Source organism: Excalfactoria chinensis, chromosome 3 (assembly GCF_039878825.1).
Source record: "Excalfactoria chinensis isolate bCotChi1 chromosome 3, bCotChi1.hap2, whole genome shotgun sequence".
NCBI classification, from domain to species: domain Eukaryota; kingdom Metazoa; phylum Chordata; class Aves; order Galliformes; family Phasianidae; genus Excalfactoria; species Excalfactoria chinensis.
The window spans coordinates 75,290,581-75,316,690 of NC_092827.1; the positions used below are offsets into that span (position 1 = coordinate 75,290,581).

At 36.4% G+C, this 26,110-nt stretch overlaps 1 protein-coding gene across 7 annotated transcripts in view; it reads left to right on the forward strand.

Annotated features, from left to right (window-relative positions):
* Positions 1-26,110, forward strand: part of BIRC6 (baculoviral IAP repeat containing 6) — a 162,767-nt gene that overhangs the window by 27,842 nt on the left and 108,815 nt on the right. For 2 of the 7 annotated variants that reach the window (XM_072333401.1, XM_072333402.1), the window contains exons 11-31: positions 3,583-3,732; positions 4,849-5,074; positions 8,558-8,718; positions 9,429-9,560; positions 11,358-11,489; positions 11,769-11,947; positions 12,505-12,635; positions 14,726-14,887; positions 14,972-15,124; positions 15,388-15,485; positions 16,804-16,951; positions 18,344-18,477; positions 19,585-19,731; positions 20,234-20,421; positions 21,068-21,382; positions 21,831-21,930; positions 22,405-22,619; positions 22,799-23,007; positions 23,205-23,551; positions 24,478-24,697; positions 25,609-25,742. In XM_072333401.1, the coding sequence (XP_072189502.1) occupies positions 3,583-3,732; positions 4,849-5,074; positions 8,558-8,718; positions 9,429-9,560; positions 11,358-11,489; positions 11,769-11,947; positions 12,505-12,635; positions 14,726-14,887; positions 14,972-15,124; positions 15,388-15,485; positions 16,804-16,951; positions 18,344-18,477; positions 19,585-19,731; positions 20,234-20,421; positions 21,068-21,382; positions 21,831-21,930; positions 22,405-22,619; positions 22,799-23,007; positions 23,205-23,551; positions 24,478-24,697; positions 25,609-25,742 (3,681 nt within the window). The remainder of the gene's footprint in view (positions 1-3,582; positions 3,733-4,848; positions 5,075-8,557; positions 8,719-9,428; positions 9,561-11,357; positions 11,490-11,768; positions 11,948-12,504; positions 12,636-14,725; positions 14,888-14,971; positions 15,125-15,387; positions 15,486-16,803; positions 16,952-18,343; positions 18,478-19,584; positions 19,732-20,233; positions 20,422-21,067; positions 21,383-21,830; positions 21,931-22,404; positions 22,620-22,798; positions 23,008-23,204; positions 23,552-24,477; positions 24,698-25,608; positions 25,743-26,110) is intronic. The other 5 variants (XM_072333403.1, XM_072333406.1, XM_072333405.1 and 2 more) reach the window with 3 other exon arrangements.

The window sequence follows — 26,110 nt, forward strand, 5'->3', positions numbered from 1 at the left end:
GAAGGAGATCAGCCTGTTCTTAGAGTTCTTTAACATGGGTGATGTAATCAGCCTGTTCACAAAATTTCTTCTAATAAATCTTATCACTGATGATTTATTTTTTTTTCTAGTTTCATCTGCATAATTTTTGCTGCTTGAAATCTGTTGTTGTGTCCCTTGTGGACATGGCAAAGGCTGCTACAGGGGAAAAAAAAAAGAGAGAAGACAGATATTGACCTCCTCCAGTGATTTGTTTTTGTAAAACAAGTATCTCCAATTCTTTAAATGTTCCTGTAGGGCTTTGAAAGAGAAAAACAAACAAAAAAAGAAAAACATACTACTCTGCCCTCCCAAGAGACCTTCTCAAACCAGTCCACATTTCTTGACCCAAAAAGCAGACACAGATGTTATTGAAGAGAAGATAATTCCTTAGTACATACTATGTGTGCATATATGTACTGAGGCGTTTGCACTATTAGGCAGGAAACTGAGTTAGAGTTATAATATGACTCACAAGACTCTGTTCTGCAGAACTGCTGGCTACCTGATTTTTCTTCATCCCATAGTAGTGCATTTAATTATTTCTTGCTAGAAGTGGTAACTTTTGCTGGTTCGTTTAATTGCATTCTATTTTTTTTCATAAACCAGGATGGAATTTAACAGCTTAGATTTCCAAGAATAGAGAAAATTCTTCTGGAGTGAGGCTTTTTTGCTAAGCTTTCCTGGGCAGATTTTTAAAGGATTCCGAACCAAGTATGTTTAGAGCTTACCCTTTCTGTGCTGCCCACTGAAGAGATGAGGAGGACTGGAACTTGTTTAGTGGCTGGTTTCCTGTGGTTTGGCTTAGTTTTCTAAATTCCTTTATCTATTTGAGTATTGTTTGATTCTGTGCTCACGTTGTGGTAGCTATCAACGGTTGCGTCACTAGTCTGAATTCTTTCCAGAATGCAAGATACATTCAGGGTATTGAACACTCACCAGGTTGGCTTTAACTCTAGAGGCCTTCTCTCTGGCATGTTCTCTATCTTGTGTCAGTGCCACTTTCCTGGAACTGATCACTGTTTTGCTTGGAGGAAGCTTGGGATTTATTTGAATGGATTTATGGTTTTTACATTCTGTTTGTATAATCCGCCAGGTTCCTGAGTCCAAGCAAAATACAGATTTAAAATGTAATTTGGAATTAAATAACTGATGTTTTGAATGTTTTACCTGTCACTTTCTGGAAGTATGACGGTAATATTTTTCCACTTATTCTCCTTTGCGCTTACCGAGTAAGTCAATGTAAGCTTTTATATCCTCTTGCTAGTTCAACAGAACCATTTGTCATCTCTGCCAGAAAGTGATAAAAGCAGCATCTTGAGGTAAACTGCTACGTATCATGCTCACTAGTAGAGCTAGAAAATACCAGGTGAGTCAGTGTTTGAGCCTGGTAGTACATACAGTGAGACAGTAAGGACGAAACAAAAAAAGAAAGTTTTCTCAGGCTTTTTCCTGACATTTGACTATAGAAACTGTGGTAACTGCAGTAAATAAGCATGCATCATCAAAAGGTCGACTCTAAATGTTCTTTGAGAGCAATTACTTCTGTGATACAGAAGCAAAGCCACCTGCAGGGTTTTGGAATGTTTGCAAAAGCACTAATTGTTTTATAGGCTAATACTGTGTTACTGATGTTCATGATAAACTTCTTTACAGAAGCTTTTTGAAAACAAATATGAGGAAGTAAAATATCTCAGCACAGAATTTTTTCTGGGAAGAGTGCCGCAGTCTTTTAGGAATGCAGCAAATCTGTCTTTCTCTTCTACATGGATAAAAGCGTAAGGCAGGTTTTTTCTTGCTGTTAATTAACAGTGTTCTGCTATAGTGACAGAAGCTTGGGTTGAAAATTGAATAATCGAATGCAAAATTATTTCTTTGTCTAAAATGAAACAGAACAAACCCAATAAGAGGACCTTGACACAAGTCCCTTAGGAAAACCCACAGCCTTCCTAAGCTCTTCAGCCTTTCTCCTGCTCTGAGACTTAAAACAGCAGATGGCCAAGCCAATCTGTTAACTTCCATTGCACTAGAGTGTACTTAATTATTTCCAGGGCAGGAGATTCTCAGGTTTGTTCACTGAGATCATTCTGATAAATGATCTTTGAGCTGTAAAGATAATGGGTAACAAAGTGGGATTTGCTGTACTGACAAATTAAGCTGTCAAGGTCTACATTAAATTATATGTTCCTAATCCTTGTTGTTTAAAAAGATTGCTAATTTGTGAGCTATTTAATCTCAAGGAAGCTCATGTTTAAGTATTTACTGTTCTTTCTTTGTTGACTCTTGGCATCTCTTACTAATGTACTGTTCTGTACCAGGGTAGATGCATGAGGGTGCTGGGGGAAAGGCAGTGCAGGCTTCTTAATGGATCTCAATAGGAAAGGCCCCATAACATAGTTCTTCTAGAAAGATAAAAGGAAAAATAATGTTTCTTACATCTCTTCAAACACCATGAAACTCCGTGTTTGTGCAGCATTGCTTGTACTCAGTGTGGATTTTCCCTTGACATTCTGTACTGATTCTGTGTGTTGAATGATTCCTTCTTTTTGGTCATTCAAGCTACTATATTCCTCCTTCAGTTCTGTTTTGTTAAAACAACAATTTTATCAAGCCATTTTTTGGTTTGGTCTTACTGAGATCCAGTAAACCTTGCACCATCTCTCTGCGCCTTTCCATCTGCGTGTTTCACTTCCCCACATTCCCTCAGTGCAAACCATGTACCTGGCAATTATGCTTTTATTTTGGATGTTACTACCTATGTTATCTCAGGCTGGTTTGTTTCAGTTTATCTGGATAATTTGCCTTTTTCATAACAAGTCAAGAGCTGAACGGCATTCTGGAGTCAATTTTCAAATTCTATTTAAGTCCTGCTTAGTAGGATATTTGTAACTACTGTAACTGGTAACACTCAGTGCTGTGTAAAATTGAACATTTCTTCTCACTGATTTTTGTATTAGTCTTTGTGCATCATTTGGTGACGAATTCATTCAAAGCAGCTCCCTCAAACGGTTTCAAGTCTCTAGCAAAACATCTTGTCTGTTGAAAAATTTGGAGTTACTGTTTTGACTGCTGACCAGATCAGTGTTATTCTAACAGTACAATGCAAAGAGCTCTTTAGTTAGGAGAGTTCAGTAGGAAAATATTTTTTTCTTTTCTGGGTTACTGAACATTGAAAGGAAATTAATGCAACTTGTACCAACAAGGTAGTATGCTGTGAGTTGATGTGATGGAATATTTTCTGTGCACAAAATAATTTGAGTTACAGAAAATGTAACAATAGTTCTGATGTGAGGTGTCTGTTGGGGCTTGTTTGGTTAATTACCTTTTGTTCTTCTCTCCCCTAATATTTTCTTTCTTTTTATGGTACTTACAAGTGAAGTTAGTATTTCTGTGGTTCTTTTCTTTCACTCTGAAAAATTTTGTAATAGTAAAGCAGAATGAATTTTCACTTATAAAGAATAGCAGGTCCAATAATTACAGTAATAACTATGTAGCACTTCAACAGGAGGTTGAGTTTAACTGGATGCCTGTCTAAACTTCTTTCATTGCCTCTGATGATTTTAGGTGGAGAACTTCATTTCCTTCAGATTGGAGGAACATGTGATGACATAGATGAAACTGATATACTTGTAGATGGATCGCTTTCCAAAAGTGTAGAGCAGTCATCAGAAGGCATTAAGCCATTATCTAACCCTTCTAGTCCAGGGATTACAGGTAAATTGTTCATGTTTAAATGTATCTAGCTGTACATTAAGATGTTTATATTATTAAAATCAAACTTCTGTGCCATTTTTAATCTCTTTAAGTGTTTTCCTGCCTCATAGATTAAAAAGCAGAAGTAATAGCTTTTCCAATAAGAGTGAGTTTTCTGCCTGACTCTGAGTCTGTCATCTTGAGTTTCATCACTTTTCTGAAAGAACTGCATATATTCACTCTCAAGCTGGAGGATGTGGTACTGTTGGTAACCTGATTTCACTTTGACTTTCTTTGCAGTGTAGTGTCATGGTTCAGACTTGGTGCTGAGGGTGTGGCATTTGTTTTGTTGGTGTTTTTTTTCTTTACAACTAAAATTTTTCTTTTTTTCTTTCTTTCTTTCTTTTTTTTTTTTACTTGTAAGAGAAAATGCTAAAAATCTGTGAAAACTGACATGATGCGTACCTTACTTTCTCTGAAGTTTGCAAAGTTTTCAGTCTCTGCATCTGCAGAGGCCTGTTTTAAGAACTCCTTTGTAATGTTTGTTTAAGTATTTGTCATTCCAAGATATTTTATTTTTCAATACTGTTTGGATGAGTATCCTGTAAGCCTCTTTCTTCAGAACAGGACTTGGATATGGAGACAAGATATTTGTCTAGGCCCAATGTCTTTTAAGTGCATTGCACATAGCATGCTTGTTTTTCATTTTCTAAGTTAACTGAGAGCTTCAAAAACAGAATAAACCACCATAAAGCAAGTCTGCATAGATAAGGACGTGCCAGAGTAATATTTTAAACAACTGTGTGTGATAAAATGTTTAAGTTTCAAACCAATGCCATGTGCCTGTTGTCACGGAATGTAAAACATTCATTTTCGTTAGACTGAGTCCATAAGGGTATAAAAAGTGTTTTAATTAGCTTTACATGATTGAAATATAACCAGTTATCTTCCTTATTGTGATGGCTCTAGTTGTATCTCAGCATCCTCATAGCCTTTTTCTTTTTTCAACTTATCTTGGTGTCACACATAGCTAACTTTACATATAGCAGTTTGATTTTTATGTCAAAATGTTTATATGAAGTTTTGAGGAGAAAAAATAATTTGTATAGTAAATATTTATGTTGTATAATTATTCAGGAGTTGATCTTTTGGTGGACCAGCCATTTTCCCTTGAAACACTGACATCTCTGGTAGAACTGACCCGTTTCGAGACCTTGACACCACGATTTTCAGCCACTGTCCCTCCCTGTTGGGTAGAAGTCCAGCAAGAACAGCAGCAAAGGAGGCATCCTCAACATTTGCACCAGCAGCACCATGGAGATGCAGCTCAGCACACTCGAACTTGGAAGTTACAGACAGACAGGTAAGTAAAATATGTGTACTTTCATAGTCTGCTCTTTTTTTAGTGGGTTGTAAGGCAGCTCTTCCTGCCATAGTTGTTGTAGTGTATTCATGTATTTTTGTAAGTGCTCGTCCTAATGCAACCTGTGTCATAGTTGTTGTTTTTTTAATAAGAAAATAGAACATGGATTTATATATGTTCCTGTCAAATGAAACTGGTTTTTATGTGAAACACTGACTTGAATCAACAGAGAACCTTTACTGTGCTGAAACTTAGACAGAACTTTCCTTGATGGGAACTATGCTGGCACAGTATCTGTGTAAACTTGATTTTTATCTACTTATTTATTTTTTTTCTTAAAAACCCTTGAGAAGACAAAGTATAGCTGTAAGCTGTGTAGTGTGCTGTTTTGGTGTTGTTTTTTTTAATAGAATTGTAGAATAAGGTACTGCAGGGTCTTTTGGGTCCAGCTGTTACATATCCATCAAAGTGCCTTAATATCAAAAACTTAGGCATCACAATCCGAACACCAATTGGCTGAAAGCAAAGAAGCCAAAGGGCTCTAGGGTTACTGGAGATACATGTGGAGGGAAAAAAGATGTATAAATAAGTGAAAGGTAGCGTATGCTCATTACACGTTTGAGATGGAGAAACAGGCCTGGAAAGTAAGGGTTGAAGGCATTCCAGAGCTGACACCTAGGATGAGCTGAACTCACATGTTGAATTGAGTGAATCTTTTTTGAAAGGTATGTGAATTCCATATGTATTTTATTCAACAGTGACATCTAAACTTCTTCTCAGACTTACGTAGGAGATGCTGTATTTATTTGTCTTACATAGATAGACTTCAAAATAAGGGAAAAAATGAAGAGTTAGATATTCATGTTCTTCCTAGCATTTATTCTTTGGAAATGAATGTGCAGCTCAAAGTACAGTTGTCGTGAAAGATGAAACACTGAGATGTTGTAAGATATTTTGTAGCTGTGAGAATGATGGTAAACTTGCATTTAGAACATAGTCTTGTGTATTCTTCTTTAAAAAGATACTGTAATATTAGGAGTACTTCACATTGTTCAGAAACTGATGGAATGGGAGGTTTTTCACTCATACTATAACTAGATTGTTCATTGCCTCAGGTGAGATCTCTTAAGTATTGGAGATGAATATGGGGCCTTCTTATAGGGTCATTATACCATGTACACCTGCTAGATACTTAAAACTTCCTTTGGAGCATCTACTACTGACTTCTGTCTCAAGAAAAAAATTATAGAGTAAACCATTCACAGTTCTAACTTGGTATGACAGTGTGTGTCTTCTAGCATGCAGTCTACAGCAGACCACTGTGGACCAGCTGTTGTGTTACTTTAGCTTAAACTGGATGAACAGATTATGTAGTGTTTCTAAAGGTTTGTTCCTTTGAATGTCTCATTCACTTCATGTTTGCACAGTGTCTATAGCAATATCCAAACATACCAAAAACAAACAGAAAACCCACCTCCACACCTTCTTTTTTGTATAGGGCTAAGTATCCTACAAGACCCAGGAAAGGTATGAATGATTCTGACAAGGTTTTAGTATTATTTTGTGCTAAATTGTTTCTTTGAGGTTTTAGAATATTTTTTCATTATTTCATTTATCTATTTATACTTATTAGCTGAAAATTTGTCACTGTTGCTTCGTAAATCAAAACCAGAGAGTCTTTCTTCTGTCCATCTTTCACCACCTCCCAAAGTAAATAATTTTCAGTACTGCTTTTTTTTTTTGAAAGTAGGAGAGAACTTTGAAATTCTGTTTCTGGTTTTCAATGAGATCCGCAGTAAATAACTGGAGGTGTATAATGGTGTGGATTGTACTGAGCCGTGTCTGAATTGCAAATGCTGTTTGAGCTTCTTGACTTCCAGTTTCCCCTTGGCCTAGAAGTTTTCTACTGCAGCATGAATAGTGCTGCCATTATATGAACTTGATAGTTTGGCAGCCCTGCTTTTCCTGGACAGGCTGTTAATTGCTGCCATTGCAGCAAAGCTCCTGAATTTTCTCTTCTTCATCAAAGGCCTCAAGTGCGTCTGGGACTGCTGAGGTGGAAACCGATGCCTTAAAAGGCAGATGGTTAATTTCATAAATAGTCACTGAAGAGAAAATGAAACCATTCTCAAATTCAGTGGTTAATTCTAGAATTCCACAATATGCAAATTGAGTTTGAAGGTCTAATCTTGTTTATTGCAGCAGAAAAAAAACTGGATTATTTTACTTATCTATTGCTTTAGAATTTGCTCCTTAGTGTCTTCTGATGACTTAAATGTGTAGATTCATTTCAATAACACGATATGTTCTTTGAAAGAAAACAGCTCTTACATTATCCTATTTTTTTTAACGATGAAAAAGAAAATATTGAGATTGTAGTAAAGCTGTAATCCAAATAACCTTCAGAAGTATATACTGGCTTGAGGGGGTAAGTGTCTTTCAGGGATATTAATATTGCAAAGAATTAAGTATACTTTTTACGGATCCTTAATCCCCTTATGAGTCTTCAGAACAATACTTGGTGTGTAGCATATTATTTGATTTAAATACCTTTTGTGTTTTAGTTGTTAGAAAAACATTTGGACATTAATTTACGTAGCTTACACAGTTTCTTAGTGTTCTCTGTTTTGAAATTAGGTAATTGCAGGCTATCGAAGTTTACTGATAAATGGATCTGAAGGAGCAATTAACTTAATGTGATAATTCACTCACAGTTAGTTTTATTTGAATAGCTCTTTTCTTCTGTTTGAAGTATTTATTGCAAACCGTTTTGTATCAAACTGTGGAACTGATCTTTCAGGACTACTTCTCAAGTTTATAATTTATAATTTCGGTGTAAAACAAAATTAGCTTTTAAAGGAAAATATGACTCATTAAGAGAAAGCTGCATCCATTTTGCTCAGCACAGGCTCCTAAGCGTGCATGTGGTAAGAGGCACTTCTCACCCTGTATAAATTGCTAAGTATATTGAATGTGTGTATATGTATTTTTTGAAACTTGTATTTTGAGCTTCCTGGATGTGGCTGTTCTAGCATTGAGAAGTGACACTGTTTAACAGCTAATACAGAATGCCAGTTTACAAGGTTGCAAGGCAGTTATTATCATGCTTTCTCATGGTACAGCAATTGGAAGATCCTTTTCTAGCACGTTGGGGTTTTTTTGCTAGAAATGAAACTGATATTTATAGTAGTATAGGAGCAGTACCGTAATGAAGATAATGTGGAATCTTCATTGCTGTTTTTATTCAATCATTGACTTGTTTTGCTTTCCCCCGTCAACTGGCTTTTAAATTCTTCACAAAATCATTGTGAGCAACTGCAGATTGAAATGCTTCTACTTCAGAAATGAATGTGTATACCAACTACCATGAAAGATTTTTTCTCTTTTAAGGAACACATGCATAGATGGAGTATGCACTAGATAATGCTGCCTACTTGATCTGAATCTTAATAATGTATCTTTGTTTTCCTTTTTTCCTTACAGCAACAGCTGGGATGAACATGTCTTTGAGCTGGTTCTTCCAAAAGCTTGTATGGTTGGGCATGTGGACTTCAAATTCGTTTTGAACTCAAACATCACAAACATTCCCCAGATTCAAGTGACTTTACTCAAAAATAAAGCTCCAGGCTTAGGAAAAGTCAATGGTAAGAAAGGACTTGAGGTATCTTTCACAGTAATTTTTTTTTCCTTGAAATCAATGTACTCTCTGTGGTATGTTAAAAGACTTGGTTGAAATTATGTAAATATTTTCATTTTCTCCTTATTTCACTTTATTCTCTTTCTCAGGATCTTATTTACTTTTTTCACTTAACATGTTAGAAGGTAAATTGGGAAAGCAAGCTTAATAAACAGTTTCAGAATCCTGATTTTGTCCAAATGAGAAGTACATGGTTCAGAAAGGTCAAACCAAATTCTTACTCTGTGTTGCTTGAATCCTGTGGTCATTAAACAAATAAATGAAAAAAATTGCTGTCAATAGTTATTCATACTGAAAGTCAACAGTTGAAACATTTTACATGTCTTCCCATCTATGATTTGTAAGAGCATTCAATTGGAAAAAGAAAGTCAGAATCAAAGTCAAAATAATACCTTGATGCTCAGTGTGAAAAACAATTCCTTTAGCTCATTAGAATTTCAGTACCGGATTCTAATTACTTAGGAATAATCTTCAGTTGATTGCCAGGAGCAGATACTTGGATGGTCATTCAGAGAAATATTTTATAGCATTTACTGCAGTTGCAGTCTTAATATGAAAAATGTGGAAAGCTGATACATTTTCAATGAAAACTACTGCTTCTGTTTTTCGTGAACCTGAAGCAACGCTTACAAATTATGCTATTTTTTTATTCTCCAGAAGCAGCAGTAGATAGACAGATCACGTTTCCTCTATCTCCAGCTCATAATGTTGAAACAGAGAGAAATGGAAAGCCAGGACTGGTTGAATTCAGTGAAGAAATGCAGTATATGGATGTAGAGGAACCACAATGTAAGTTTTAGTTAACTTGTTATAGTTTGTTTAAAATGTAAGCTTGCTATTTTAAACTTACGTTTTGTGTATATACTGGAATTTCTCCATTAATATTACTTAGCCATTTGAAACAGTCTCATTTCTTAGTCCTGCTCAGTGATGCCTTTCTCATTGCTCTGTTTTACTGTATGAGTTAGAAGTCAAAATAGGTGGATAAACTGATGGCGCTGAAGGCTTTTCATGTTTCAAAACAGATTAGTATTTATTTGAATTTAAATACATTTCTAACTTAAATCATTACTGTCTTCCAGAAATATCTTGCTTGGTTTCCTTACGTAGTTCTAAAACGATTGTTTTGAGTTCTTGGCTTTTTTAAGAGATTGCTAACTGCGAACTAGGAAAAATAATAAACAGCTTTTTAAGAGTTCATTACCAGTCATGTTACCTTTCAGCCGTTATCAGACTTGATCTGCCTATTTTTATAGTCATATAATTTATTTATTTTTATAATTTTTATTAACCAGTGCTCTTCCACAAAAGATTCTGGAGAGACTTGAAAGGGCAATCCAATTGGCTGTGACTGATGAGAGCTGACTCCTAACAGAAAAAATTAATGGTTGGAGTGATTCAGTCTGGGAACTTAGATTCTTTTTCTTGGTCTGTTCATCAGTCTTCCTTACCTTTTATGTGATCATCCTTATCTAGGGCATGATTACAAGGCAGATGCTGCACAGGGTAGGAAAGGAAAAATCAAAGGAGAGTTCTAAAAAAAAAGTGAAAATATGGTGGAAAGAAAAACTGTTTCATGCTTATGAACTGTCAGAAGGATGAGTGGATGATCATTTCAGTATGCTATGGTTTCAGTATGCTATGGGATAAAGAAATTGGTCAAGTTGCTTTTTTTTTTTTACTTTTTTTTTTTTTATAAGACACAGTGGTGGTTGTGGCTCAAAATGCATTGGCTCATCCTTTTATTTGTTGTATATTTTGTGATTCTGTGATGGTCAGTGTACATACTGTCATAGAATCACAGAACAGTTTATGCTGTGAGGGAATCCAAAAGACCATCCATTTCCATCCCCCTGCTGTGGACAGGGTGGTTACTCGCTGGATTATTGCCCAAAGCCTCGCCAAACCTGGACACAAACACTTCCAAGGAAGGGGGGCTTCAAACCATTACCTCTTGTCCTGACTCTACATTTTCTGATGAAGAGCCTCTTATAAGACCCCTTTAATTACTGGAAGGTAGCTAGCTATAAGATCTCCCCAGAATCTTCAAATATATAGGCTAAATAACTACAACTTTCTCAGACTTTTCTCAAGGAAAGGTGCTCCAGCTGTCTCTGATAATCTCTGTGACCCTCCTCTGGAACCGCTCTAACACATCCATTTCTTTTCTGTGTTTGGGCTCTGGAGTTGATGTGAGATCTCACAAGAACAGAGAGGGAGAATCACCTCTTTTAATGTGCTGGCTATGCTTCCTTAGATGCAGCCCAGGGTATGGTTGGCTTTCTGACCTGCAAGGACACATTGCTGGCTCATGTTGATCTTTTCACCTGCCAGAACTCATGAGTCCTTCTCCACAGTTGTATTATTCATATAACTGAAGGTGATCTGAAAACTGTCAGTTAGCTCTGTTGATTTCATTGGAGAATGGCTAAAAGTGAACCTAAAATATCTGTCATTTTTTCAGTGTCCATTTGATGTGCGTTTAGCAATTTCTTTGACACAGTGTATTTTTAACCCCTGAAAGTGATCAGATTTTGTGACTTCAAGATTTCTAGTTCAGATCCATATTATTCATGTTTTTTCAAGGTCTTAGGTTGTGTCCATTTCTGGAGGAACACAAGGAGGATATACTCTGTGGTCCAGTATGGTTGGCTACTGGACTTGATCTGTCAGGACACGCTGGAATGTTGACACTAACAAGTCCAAAGCTTGTTAAAGGTAAAACAGCTTACTGTGCTATTCACATGAAATATGCATGTTCTAATTGCATCTTGTATGTTTGTAGTCAGACTTTGGTTTGAATTTGTCTTCACGTTGACAGATTTTGCCATATGTAACACAATAATGAGTTTCTATTTCAAACTGATGTTTAAAGTACTTTAGTTAATGTAGCTGAGCTCTGCTTGTGTATGTTGTATGTCTGAAAGATGTTATAGCTTGCACTTGTGACTTATACATATTCTTCCATCTCTTTCTTTTCTTTTTCTTCACTTCCAGGCATGGCCGGTGGCAAGTACCGTTCCTTTTTAATTCATGTTAAAGCAGTGAGTGACAGAGGAACGGAAGAAATCTGCAATGGTGGCATTAGGCCAGTTGTTAGAATTCCGTCTCTAAAACCACAGACTAACAAGGGCCATTCCCTTGCTTCATTATTGGCAAAAGTTGCAGCAGGCAAGGTACTGAATAGCCAAGAAAGACATCTGTGTTAAAGTTGTAGAACTGGTATGGTTTAGGTCATCAGAAAACAAAACAGCTGTTAAGAGAATTAAGATCCATGACAAATTACTTTTTTTTTACGTTAAGAGTTTATGTTGTATCAATACTTTCAAGAATCAGAGTTGTAGAGTTGTTCCTTGGAAGTTATTTCCTCTGTGAAAGTTTTTTTCCTATTTTGAGTGTTTGTTTCTGAAACTTCTGTTTTCATGAGTGGTTTTCTTATTGGAAATAATTAAAATTGTTAGAACACGATAAAACTACAAACAATGCTAAATTTGATGCTTTGCATATAAGTAGTCCTCTTTAGTACAATACATTAAAATACTTTTTTGGCTTAAAAAATCCTGACTTTTCCCTGTGCTGTTGCTAACAAGCAGTAAGTATTTCAGTGCTCGTAGTGAAAGATTTTGCTTAGCTGTACGTACGTTATCCTGAACAGGGTATACAAGTGCAACAATCAAAAACATTGCAATTTTTGAAATCCTTTAATTCCCCTCTGCTCCTCTCCAAACATCAGGAAAAACCATCTAGCAAAATTGAAGCCGGTAACTCTTCAAGAAAATCAGATAATCTTAGAGGTTGTGACTTACTTCAAGAAGTCTCTGTAACAATTCGAAGATTTAAAAAAACTTCAATATTGAAGGAAAGGTTAGTAGATGTTTTATAATTACAGGAAATATTGGTTTCAGTTAGAGCCCTCATGAAGTGCTTCCTCGAAATATCACATCACAAATCACTATTTAAAGTTGTCACTTCATAAATATGTTTTATGTGAGAAGTCCAGTAAGTCATTTGAGGGCATTGTACTGTGCAAATTGAGATAGGAAAGCATATATAATCCTTAATGTATGCAGCTATGTTCTAAGTGATTATTTGCCCTACTTGTAAAGGGAAAGGTACATAATAGCACTTTTTCTTGATAATTTAGATAGATTATTTAGTCAGACATTTAAAGAGGTATTTTTTCCTTTTTATTTCTACATGTTTTCTTGTTTCTTTTAATAGAATACATATTTGTCAAAAGGTACAGAATCAAATTTGGTTATCAAAGTATTACTCAAATGTGAGGTCAAGTCTCCATGGATTGGTACTACAAATGTAATGCTATATAAATAATACAGTGTTTAATCTGAATTGCCAAACCTCACCGAGTTGGCACTGAGTGTAATGTGCTGTAATGTAATCAAAGAGGCTGCAAGGGTGGGAAATTAAAAATACTTCATTTGCTGTAAGAAAAGTGTCTCGTTAGGACATAACATCGATGATATTTTTAACACGGCTGATGAGCATTCATTGGGGAAGATGGTCAATGAAAATGCAAGAAAAGATGCAAACCTTAAGTTGGTCATGTATGGGATGGAGGATCTGTTTCAAAACATAGTCATTTGATAACAGCAGCTGCAGTACATTTGAATATGTATTTGGAGGAACACCCTTGGAGGAGCATTGAAAGTTAAAAAGTCATCCACAGTGGTATTTGTTGTAAAGAAAGAGTACAGCCTTCACTGAGAGTTGTTGGGAAGAAGATTTAAAGGGCACCTGAGAAAACATAAGTCCTGTCAGCCAGCATTTAAACTGTTGAAGAACATGATAGTGAAATCAGGAGGCCAGGGCATGCTGCTTATGAGGAAAGATTGACAACTGTTCCTTTATTTTCTGTCCTAAACAATAAGATAAATTAATTGAAGTAAGAAGGTTTTGTTCAAAATGTGGATGTCCCATCCTGAAGAAAATAACGGAAGGACTCAGGGTGTGTGTTTACATTAAAATAAGCAAAAACAAAAAGTATTTGAAGAATGAGGAGCAAAATTAAGTAATAGTCATAATTTTACTTTAAGTATCAAGAGCAGAAATCTTGTCACTTGGGCTGTAGGGTCAGTTGATCAGATAAAGACAAAGCATTCAGAACAAAGAATGGATCGGTGTTTATAGTCAGAGATACAAAGAAATCTAAAGCATGTGAATTTCTAGCATGAGTGATGTTTTAGAAGACCAGTCTAAAATGTAATTAATTGTATAATAGGCTACAGATCAAACTGACAAGGTAAACAGTAGTAGTATTGTTTAGGACTGGTTTTTGTTCACTAAAGAATTTCAGGAGTCCTCCAGGATGAAAGAAATGAATTTCTAGTGGAAGTGAAGTTTCATGCTGTGAAATGCTTCAGAACATAAGGACAGGCATATGGTAATAAAGAATGGCTCTGAAAATGGTTCGAGGTGACCATAGACTTGTTAGCCTTGTTGATATTACTAATCTTCCAGCACAAAATTGTTTTTGGTTTTTCAGAAAGCCTCTGGTGATGGCTTTTGTTGGAACTACAAAGTAAGACGGGGTCCTGAATAAATTAGCATCAGGTTCTTTAGTGTGCTGGAAGTAGATACATGCATGTAGTTGTGAAATAATGTTGTAGACAATCAAAGTTTGCTTAGGTTTACAACTTAATAAATGAGTTTATTAAATATACAGCAATTGAGCAGAAAATGGAAATATCGGGAATCATAGAATCACCAAGTTTGGGAAGAATGTACAAAATCATCTAGTCCAGCCATTCACATATCACCAGTATTTCCTACTAAACCATGTCCCTTGTCATCTAAACATATAGGGAAGATGTCATGTATGCATGTTCTGCTTTAGCTGTCACCTAGGCATCTTAAGACAGGTTACAAAACTAGAAGGAGAATAGGAGAATGACCGTACTGAATAACTGTTGGTTTTTATCTCCACCGTTCCCCAGAGTTCAGCGGTGTGCCATGTTGCAGTTTTCAGAGTTCCATGAGAAACTGCTCACTACTCTTTGCAAAAAGACAGATGATGATCTGACCACTGAACATGCTCAGAGCCTTGTGCTAGACACGCTTTGCTGGCTAGCAGGAGTGTATTCAAATGGACCTGGCAGGTGAGAGAGAATTTGTGTCTATAAACTAGTGTAGCTGTTTGTCAATATCATCTCTATTAGAGCAATTTTATACGATTATCTAAGGCATGTGTCTTGTTTTTGCAGCTCAAAGGAAGGAAGCGACAGCTTGCTTTCCAAAACACGTCGATGTGTCTCTGATATAATACGTGTTTGTTTCTTTGAAGCTGGGCGGAGCATAGCTCACAAATGTGCACGGTTTCTTGCACTGTGCATCAGGTGAGCGCAGTTTTATTTGAGGTGCAGATGCCTTTTGTAAGGGTGTATTTGGGTGTTCTACATGCAATCTGAAATATGTATATAGGGTTTGTTTATTGTGTAAATTTATGAACAAGTTGATCTAGAACTTCTGTTGAGGAAAAATATGTTAGGAAATGACTGTGGAGGACAACCAGCTTTTTACTTTATCTTCTGGAGGAGATCTCATGTTTCCTTTTTACTTTGTTAAACCTTAAAGTGTCTGGCTGTGTGTTTCTTTGTAGCAATGGCAGGTGTGACCCAAGTCAGCAGGGTTTTGGATCAGTTCTCCTAAAAGCTTTACTTGACAATATGCCTCTTCTACCTGCTGCTGCAACAGGTGGTATGTATACAATGTTTATTGTCATGCAAAAACACAGTACCTTTGTTTGTCATGTTTTGTTGGACTGTCTTGTAGAATAGGAATTCCATAATTGTTAGTACTGACTGCTTCTTGGTCTGGTCTGGTCCAGTGACGGATGGTAGAAATTTAAGCAAATTACCTTCCTTATAATGCTGAGGCAATAAAGTTTTTAGGAGACCTCATAATAATAAGTGTTAATAAGGTTAAAACATGTAACAGACTGCTACAGAGGATATTGAATGCGCAGAGGAGGGAAGAGGAAAGGAGAGAGCTAAGAATTCTGTTTTCACGCAGTGCAAGGGCACTGTGCTTCCAAATTATCTGTATGGAGAAGTACCCGCAGCAAACACAGAATAGCGGCAGCAGCCAAAAACAGGATAGAAAGAAAGAGCTGAACCTGGAATGAGAGTTGACTCTGGAGGAATTAGAGCCTTTAACCTCGCATTTTGAAGTGGCAAGAGCATTTTGAATGTGTTTAGTGAAAGCAGAGTGCAGAAGTAATGAAAGAAGTGTGTGCAAAATTTTCTCTCTGGAGCCTTAGTTTATTTCACTGTGAACTAGCCAGTAAGAGAAGTATTTGTGGAAGCATGATAAAGAATGATTCTACAATAAAGTTACTCCTCTTGCTCACTCCCTCTGCCCCTCAAAAAAAAGACACCCCCAAAAAAATTGGTAGATGAGGAGAGAAGAAGAATATTTGCCAGTTTGTATTCAGTAATTCATTAGTTCATTTATTGGAGGGCCACGAAGGTAATCAGAGGGCTGGAGCACCTCTCCTGGGAAGACAGACTGAAGGATCTGGGCTTGTTCAGTCTGGAGAAGAGAAGGCTGAGGGGAGACCTCATTAAAGCTTTCCAGTATCTAAAGTAAGGGAGACTGTAAACAGGAGAGAAATCAACCTCTTGCATGGGTAGATACTAATAGAACAAGGGGTAGTAGTTCTAGATATTTCCTCTTTTAGTTTAATTTAAATGTCAGGGCAAGTTTTCAACTGAGAGTGTGGTGAGGTGCTGGAACAGGTTGCCCAGAGAGGTTGAGTGCCCTGTCCCTGGAGCTGTTCAAGGCCAGGTTGGTTGGGGCTTTGGGCAGCCAGACCTAGTACTTGGCCTGGAAGTTGACAGTTGTGGTGAGAGGGCTGGAAATCATTGATCCTTGAGGTTTCGTCCCACTTGAGCTGTTCATGTGTGTGTCATGATTTATCACTTCCATTGATGATACAAATAGAATAGACTTTCTGAGTGAAATATTCACATGATATTTCATTTGGAATTGATTTTATTTTATATTTTTAATGCAGGATCAGTGTATTGGTATTTTGTATTGCTGAATTATGTAAAGGATGAAGATTTGGCAGGATGTAGTACAGCTTGTGCATCACTGTTAACTGCTGTGTCCCGACAGCTGCAGGATCGCCTGACACCTATGGAAGCATTGCTACAGACAAGGTACTAAGAGCGGCAGTTGTTGTAAACTTAAAGACAAAAGTGCAAACTTTCTGATGCTACCCTTCAGTGTTCTGAAAATTGTTGGCTGTTTAAAAATAAAATCCATTTTGCAGTATTTGAGCAAGGTTTAGTATGACGTAGCTATGAGAAATTGTTGCAAAGGTAAAGGTGAATTAAATTATTATCCTGCAATTTACAGCACGCAGCAAGTGTTTAAGTGATGTCTGAAGTTGTGCCATCCTTAAATAGTATTTAAGTTATTTAGTGTAAGGATTAACAAAGCATCATCTCTTGAGTATGGGAGGGATTACAAAATACTTAATAGTTTTTTTTCTGCATAATGCCTCATAAAATTGTAGACTGTCTGCGAACTGACTGTATATTTTAAGAATTGCTACTGAATTTCACATTCTAAGGGTGAACATTGGAGTAATTCACTGGTAATACGCATTCTTATTCTAAATTACACAGCAGTGTGATTCCTGGCTATAGTTTTGCATCTTTTAGATGTTGAACCAATTGTCTGTGTTAACTTTGGGTTTACCTGCCGTATTTAAAGGAGATTTCTGGTGATTCTTTTTTGCAGCAGTTTCCAAGGCCATATTATGATGATGGGAGCATGCTGCTGTGCCTGAGCTCTTCCAGTCTGCTTTTCTAGTCTTGGTTAATAGTTTGGCCAAGTTTTTTTTTTGCTCTTCTTACCTCTTGTTTGTAGTAGGTATTAGTATAAAAACTATGGATTTTTTTTATTTTTATTTTTTTTCCCACTACTTTATTTTTCTTTTTTGTCACATATAAAAGCCTAATTGGCTTGGAACTATCTTGTTACCTGAGCGATTGTTTTAATTCCCTGTGGTACTGCCAGAGTAAGAAGTAGTGAGATTTGATTCTTTTAGGATATTTAAAGTACCGGCAAATGTTGATTGATATTCCTAGTAGCATTTCCCTTTTTCTTCTAACTTCAGCTGGAAGAACAAGCTGAATTGGAATTTGTTTTGATATTTTTGAAAACAGTACTTTGTTTTAATTGGCTTCAGGTAAATGTTTAATTCACTGTGTATAGACGTGCATATTGCTCTAATTGTTTCAGGTTTACTGCTCTACTTTTCATATCTGAGGGTGATGATCTGTCGTATTTCCAGGGCAGTGTTAAATTTCCAAAACTACATAGCAGCATTTCCTCAATTAGCAAGATAAGCTGTTTGAATACGTTTCTTAAGTGATTTTAGTGAAACAGTAGCAAATGGTAGTATTTGAGATTATATCAGTTGATTGAAGAAAGTGGTTTGAAATATTACAGGCAAAATTTGTTATATTTGCTCCTTTTTTCTAAATAAATTTGTGTTAAGTCTTATTGTTTGAATACTGCTATTTGTCTTACTCTGTTTGCAGATATGGATTATATAGTTCACCTTTTGATCCAGTTCTCTTTGATTTGGAAATAAGTGGCTCCTCTTGTAAAAATGTGTACAACAGCAGCATTGGTGTTCAATCAGATGAAATTGATCTGTCTGATGTTCTGTCAGGTACATCTGTTTAACAGTACTCTATTACAGAAGAATTGTTAATTCTCTTTACTGTGCTGATTTTTTAGGTAAGGTGGGGTTTTATACTGTCCATGTTTTGTAGTTGTACACAGTGAAGTTCAAAAGATTCTCTTGTTTCATGAGATCTCCTACAATTCCTGTGAGCCTTAAGGAAATATGAAAGTCTTTTTCTTATCGTATAAAGAAGCAAAGAGAAGGCTAGATATTAAGCATAGAGGCTGACACCATTCACTGTGTCAGAGTCATCAAGGAAAACATTTGCCACTTCAGTTTAGCAGCTTGTCTGAGGTATCTGTTCATTATCCATTCAGACTTGCAGCAGTCTCCAAGGCAGAGAAACATAAATGAATCGTTCAAAACTCAGGAAGCTGCCAGCTGATTCCCTTTAATTAAATATTACAGATCTCATGAGATTTTGTTGTTGCTTCAGAGATGCTGAAAAATACCTTAAATATTCTTGTTGCTGTCATCTCAGATCATTTCATAAAGGGAAATGTTAGGCCTTGGAATGTCCTGAGAAGATCATACTTACCTCTCAGGAAACTGTTCTCATAGGAAACATATTTCATCAATCATAGTGCCTAGTTTCCTTTTCTTGGTTGCTTTTGTACACCATTTTTCCAATCCTCCTTCAATACTACACCATATGATGGTAATATGCTGAATAAAAGCCTTGATTTTATACAGATTTGGTGTATGATCTCTGTCAGTCTGCTATTTTCCTGTCTTTCTTTCCGCGTACATCGATGTATTTCTGCAGCTTTATGGTGTAATAGAGCATCTGCATATAATTTTTCTGTAATTAAGGAAGATAAATTTTGCATTATGCTTTTCCCCGTGATATTTTTGCATTTGGTGTTTTCAGTTAAGATGATCTATTCAGATTTGGCAGCATTATCCATTTTAAAATATACTCCCATCTATATATATTGCAGATGTGATAGAGTTAAAGTGTTTGTTCCATAACATGAAGCTGTAAAATATTAAAATTATTAAATTCAGGTGTTCCTTTCAACTCATTGGTACTTGCAGTGTTGTTGTCAAGAGGTGATTAGATGATGGAGCAGATACTTCTTTCTCTTTCAGGAAATGGGAAAATAAGTAGCTGTGCAGCTGCTGAAGGAAGTTTTACATCTCTAACTGGGCTTTTGGAAGTTGAACCTCTGCACTTCACATGTGTTTCAACAAGTGATGGAACTAGAATAGAAAGGGACGATGCAAGTACGTTTACTGGTATATACAATTTTTCATTATTTCTACTTAACATAATTCTACAGTAGGAGATCTTTTAATTGGAATTAATGAGCAGCTGTTTGAAAAATTGATTCTGGTTTTTAAATGTGGGTGTGGTTTTTTTGTTTGTTTGTTTTTAATAACTACATCGGTTTATTCTTAGATTTTAGCAAACTTTATTTCATATTTATTAATTGGAATGAATTTGTTTCTCTATGTGAGTGTAACGTAACAATTTGCATGTATGCCTTGCAGCCTGACGTGGCAAAAGCATTTGAAGGCTTTAGGAGGATCTTCTATAATGAAAATGTTGCATGTACGCTGTGCACAGCCTACTTGCATATACTTTGCAATTCAGTGTCATGTTACTTAGTAAGAAGTCAATTAAAAAAAGCTTACTTTGTTTTTACATTGCTCTTAGTAATGATTAATGTGTTTATTATAATTTCTGTTCTACATACATGATTTTGGTTTTGTTTGTTTGTTGTTTGTTCCATGCCAGTGAGTACTTTTGGGGTTACCCCAGCAGTTGGTGGTCTCTCATCTGGAACGGTTGGGGAAGCCTCGACAGCACTGAGTTCAGCAGCCCAGGTAGCTTTGCAGTCTCTCTCTCATGCAATGGCCTCAGCCGAGCAACAGCTCCAGGTGCTGCAAGAGAAACAGCAGCAGCTTTTGAAGCTTCAGCAACAGGTTGGAGGCTATTTGGATATTTTTTAATGCTGTCTCTAAACTTCAAAAGCTGAGGAAAGTAATTGCAGAGCTGGTCAATTTTCTTTTTTTTTCTTTTTTCCTTCTGTTTTTTTTTCCATAGTGCATTTGAGGAAGGAACAGCTCTGGTCCGAGGATTCCCTCTCATTAGCAAAATACTGAGTTTCTTCATGCTGTTTTGGTCTTCAGACTTGTTTTTTTGTGTATTTAGAGAGTGAGGAATTTTATTATCAAAACTAGATTAATCCATTAATACATCAATCTGTGAAATTAAGAAAGTTCACTGAAATGAAAAGCATTGTTGCAGATGTGGGGAAGTACTAGCGATAAAGCCATTCTCAGAATGCAGTTTGTGTTGACACTGTGTTGACTCTGCTCTGTTGTTCAGTACTGGGCTTTTTTAAAGTTACTTTTCTTGATCACTCAAATTAACTACTCATTTGCTCATGTTCTTCAGTAAGGGAGGTCAAACTGAGTACGGTTCCTTTTTTCATCTTATAGTAGATAGTTTGCATTCTTATGTGAATTTTTTAAGTCTAGCTTATACTGAAAGCTGAGCTTGTTGTTCAGTACTACGCCTGTGTTCACAAGCAGTAATCTACATATGTTGCTTTAATTTTCCCTGCAGAAAGCAAAGCTGGAAGCAAAATTACATCAGACAACAGCAGCAGCTGCAGCAGCAGCATCAGCAGTTGGTCCTGTTCACAACTCTGTGCCTTCTAATCCAGTAGCAGCCCCAGGGTTCTTCATTCATCCTTCAGATGTAATTCCACCCACACCGAAAACAACTCCTCTATTCATGACTCCTCCGTTGACTCCACCTAATGAGGCAGTTTCTGCTGTTATCAGTGCAGAGCTTGCTCAGCTTTTCCCTGGTTCAGTCATTGATCCTCCAACAGTTAACCTTGCTGCACACAACAAAAATGCAAGCAAGTCTAGAACGGTAATTATTTTTATTTTTATTTTTATTTTTATTTTTATTTTTATTTTTATTTTTATTTTTATTTTCTTTTTACAGAAATGAAATGATGTTAGTCATATCAGGATCTAATTTGTACTTGAGTGCTAGTAGGTACCAGTTTATTTGAGCGAGATGTGAAAATTATTGCTGAGTTTAAACTGTATTATAAAAGACTATGAAAGTAAATTACGGTTACATACCACAAATGATTTCTTTAATTTGGAGCTAGTTTAACAGTATAATGAGTTATTAATAATTAGAACCTAGTAGTTAACATATTTTGCTGCTGCATGCTCAAATATAAATGGAGTGCAGGTGTCTGGACGTCTTTAAGTCGTAAGAGGTTTTCTTAGAGTTTCTTCTAATGTGTAGATTATTACAAATGCACACACTAATGATTTAATTCTAATTTTGTTTTCCTCTTCTTCAGAATCCACTTGGATCTGGTCTTGCTCTTGCAATATCTCATGCTTCACATTTTCTTCAACCTCCACCTCATCAATCAATTATTATAGAGCGAATGCACTCAGGTAAAACCAAAATTCTATTAATGATGTTCTAATACGTGTTTTCTAACAAGTTAAATATTTTCTAAGGTCTTCCATCAGTTGCTTAGCTGCAGTCTTATTTGTCTTTCTAAAGGAAAGAAATTTGAGTTTGTGTTTCCATTTTATCTGGAAGTTTAGGCCAGTGATGTTTACCAAGTCGAAGAATCCTTGGGAGATGCACAGAGGGGATAATGTATGCTGGGTCTTCAGACAGAGCATCAGTTATGAAGTAATGCATAAAAGGCCTAACAGCATATATTAAGTTGAACCCCCAGTTTTCTTTTAGTGAGTACATGCTAGGTTGAGAGATTTTGAGTCTTTGCCGTTATGTCAAACCTCAAATATATACCTTTTTGAATGATACAGAAACAATATTTGTTGTCTGAGGAGTAACATCTCTTCACTGACTAGCATGCACTGGTATTCTATCTAGGCAATCCTGTGCTTTTCCCATAGGAGCAAGAAGATTTGTGACCTTGGATTTTGGAAGGCCTATATTGCTGACAGATGTATTGATACCCACTTGTGGAGATTTGGCCTCGTTGTCAATTGACATCTGGACTTTAGGAGAAGAAGTGGATGGAAGGCGATTGGTAGTGGCTACTGATATTAGCACACACTCATTGATTTTACATGACCTGTTGCCACCACCAGTTTGCAGATTTATGAAGGTGAGAGGAAATGTACTGCATCCTGTCTCTTTTACACTCTTGATCATCATTAGAATGTGAGCTTCCTGTAAGTCTTCAGATCTAACTTTAGTTGACTCCATACTTTTTTATGAGCTCTTTGGATTTATTTTGCCTGTTTTGATAAAATTGTACTACAGTACTGTTGTATTCTCTTCCAGATCACTGTTATTGGTCGATATGGTAGTACAAACGCCAGAGCGAAAATTCCATTAGGATTTTATTATGGCCATACCTATATCTTGCCCTTTGAAAATGAACTGAAATTAATGCATGATCCCCTCAGAGGAGAAGGCGAAGCTGCAAATCAACCAGAAATTGACCAGCATTTAGCAATGATGGTTGCTTTGCAAGAGGACATACAATGCAGGTTAGAAAAAAATATGTACATTTACTAGTTATTTTAACTTCTAACACTGAAATAATCCTAGTGTGTCTTTTTTCTTCCTGTGATATTCTTCAGATTAAAGCAACCAAACAAAATAACTCTTATCTTTGCTTTAGAGTTGTTACTCTAAAGTTCCCTCATTAATGCCTATGGAATTGTGTTGGAATGTTTCCTTCTAGGTATAATTTGGCCTGTCATCGGCTAGAAATCCTTCTGCAGAGTATTGACCTACCACCACTCAATAGTGCTAACAATGCCCAGTACTTTTTACGAAAGCCGGACAAGGCAGTGGAAGAAGATAGCAGAGTATTTTCTGCTTACCAGGACTGCATTCAGCTACAGCTTCAACTCAATTTGGCTCACCATGCTGTTCAGAGGCTCAAAGTAGCTTTAGGTGCAAGCAGGAAAACACTGAAGGAACAATCAGATCCAAAAGAATTGATTCAGATGTCATCAACAGAACAATTGCGTACTATCATTAGATATTTGCTGGATACTTTGCTTAGTTTGCTTCATTCTTCCAATGGTGAGTGTTTTTTCATGTTTCAGTGTTTTTGTCAGGTTTGTGGAAACAGTTTGCAAGTTTTTCATTTTTTTGATCTGTATATTCCTCTTACTAAGGTTTGAAATTATATTCTGATAGTTTTACTATGGGTTTAATATTGAGAAACGTACAGTGTACAGCTTGACCAATTTGCACCAAGCTGACCTAACCACTTCCTGCTTCCAAAAAGGATTTAAGAGGATATGTTAAAGTCCTTCAACCTTTTCCCTGCTACCGGTTGCATATTCCTTCATTCAGATACCCCTCTGAGTCCCCTGGAGGCTAGTTCAATTTGTTTAAGTAACTGAAGACCGTCCAGGCAGAGAACTGATCTTGTTTTTATCAGCTTAACAAAGGATCATGGAGCTGGATTAAACAGTTAGAAGAGGAGTGAGAAAGCGAAGATTATTTCTGTGGGGGAAGAATAAAAACACAAAGGATATACTTAGTTACTGATTTCTAGTACCCAGCAAGCATTTTTTTTCCAAAGCTTAACATTGAAATAGTCATTAGAGAATCAAAACAAGCAAATAAACAAACAAAAATCCCAGGCAAACCCAACAACAAAAAGCCACTAGTAAGTATGGAACATTGTTCTCTAAATAGACAGGCCTATCTGTCTTGCAGCTCTCTGTGCTGGTTTGCTCTTAATCATGGCATTAGGAGCATTTTGATTCTGCTTCATGATTTGGTGCTCACCAAATGGCCTGGTCTTTAGTGTTTTCCTGTGAGGTACCATATCCCTAGATACTGCCCTCTCCTGCTTTCCTTTCCCACGTCAATTAATATCCTCATCATTATTTTAGAAACTTCTTAGGAACTTTTTCTTCCTGTCATGAAGCCATCCTGGTTATAATAGTATCATATGCTGCCCTTAAACATGATTGCTTATTCTCTTTTCTTAAAAGGACATTCTGTTCCTGTGGTTCTCCAAAGTACTTTTCATGCTCAAGCTTGTGAAGAATTGTTTAAACACCTGTGTATCAGTGGGACTCCAAAAATACGCTTGCATACTGGTCTTCTGCTTGTTCAGCTGTGTGGAGGAGAAAGGTGGTGGGGTCAGTTTCTCTCAAATGTACTGCAGGAATTATATAATTCTGAGCAACTTCTCATATTCCCACAAGACAGGTAAGGTCTAAGCCTGTATTAATTTAATAATAATCTGTGGATCACATCTAAATAATTCCACAGTTCATAACTAAACATATCACTTAACAGAGATGTGACCAAATAATGCATATCTGTCTATTCCATTGGCACTGCAAATGATAAATGTTGGTTTATGGAGTTTTTTTTGCATATGTTTGGTACTTACACCACAATAACCCGCTGTTTTTCCTTACTTGGAAGTGATTAGGAAGATATTTCTGTCAGTGTTCTTCACATATCTGGATTGATTTCCAGTGATGTGAATTGCCTTCTACTTTATCAGGCTTTAATATATCTTCATCGCATGGCTGCTCTTCTAATACATTTGACATTATGAATGAGACAGAAAAGCACAGTTTGCATTTAATACATAAGTCTTCTCTGAAATAAGAGCAAACAAGTGTGTAGCTGAATAACAAATGTTAAAGGTGTTGGTTCTTGTGTTATTTTAATCTAACTTACTTGCTGTTCCATAGCTTTTTGCCTTCTTTGGCTATTTAGATTATCATACTTCTTATAATTGGATTCATTCGAGGGTATAGTAATATAGGGTTTTAATCATTAATTCCTGCTACTCAGTATATTACATGGGATAAGAAATTAAACAGATGAAGTCTTGTTTCAGAAGATGGACAGAGCGGGATGCTTTGCATGTAACTACTGACCTCTTGAGGGTGAAAGAGAAAATGTGCAATCTAAAATACTGCATTATCCTTTTTGACAGCATATCTTGAAATCTAGTCTACTTGCTGGGCCAGCGTTGCTTTCTCTAGCAATCTGCTGGTATCTCATCTAAAAGCCTAGGGGACTAGTGATCTAGAAGGGGTGTTTCATGATGTGATGGAATTTGGAAAGGAAATAAAATCTTAAATATTTTATTTTATTTTTAGGGTCTTCATGTTACTTTCTTGCATTGGACAAAGATCGCTTAGCAACAGCGGTGTTTTAGAGAGTTTACTTAATCTCCTGGATAACCTTCTGTCACCACTGCAACCTCATTTACCTGTGCACAGAAGAACTGAAGGTAGCCCTCTTATTTGGGAAACCATATTTTCATATCCACTATATGCTAAAAATTTGCAAGTTTAGCTCACAGTTTTTGGTGTATCAAAAGAAGAAATTGCTTTTGTTCATTATATTTCTGAAACTCAGATGTCTTTTTAAATGTGCTAAAAATTCTTGTTCTTTAGGTGCTAAGAGGTGTTTTCCCCCAGTAAACATGAACAAAATCTATTTTCAGCTAGGAAGCCCTTTAAAAACGTAGCTGAAAGTGGAAGGAATGCACAAGGTTTACAGAGCTCTGATGACTCCGGTGAATTACTTTGGATTTTAGCCTTTTGGAAGGAGGTGTCTGGTTTTGCTCATAAGATCCCTTTTAACTTTCAAGCATTG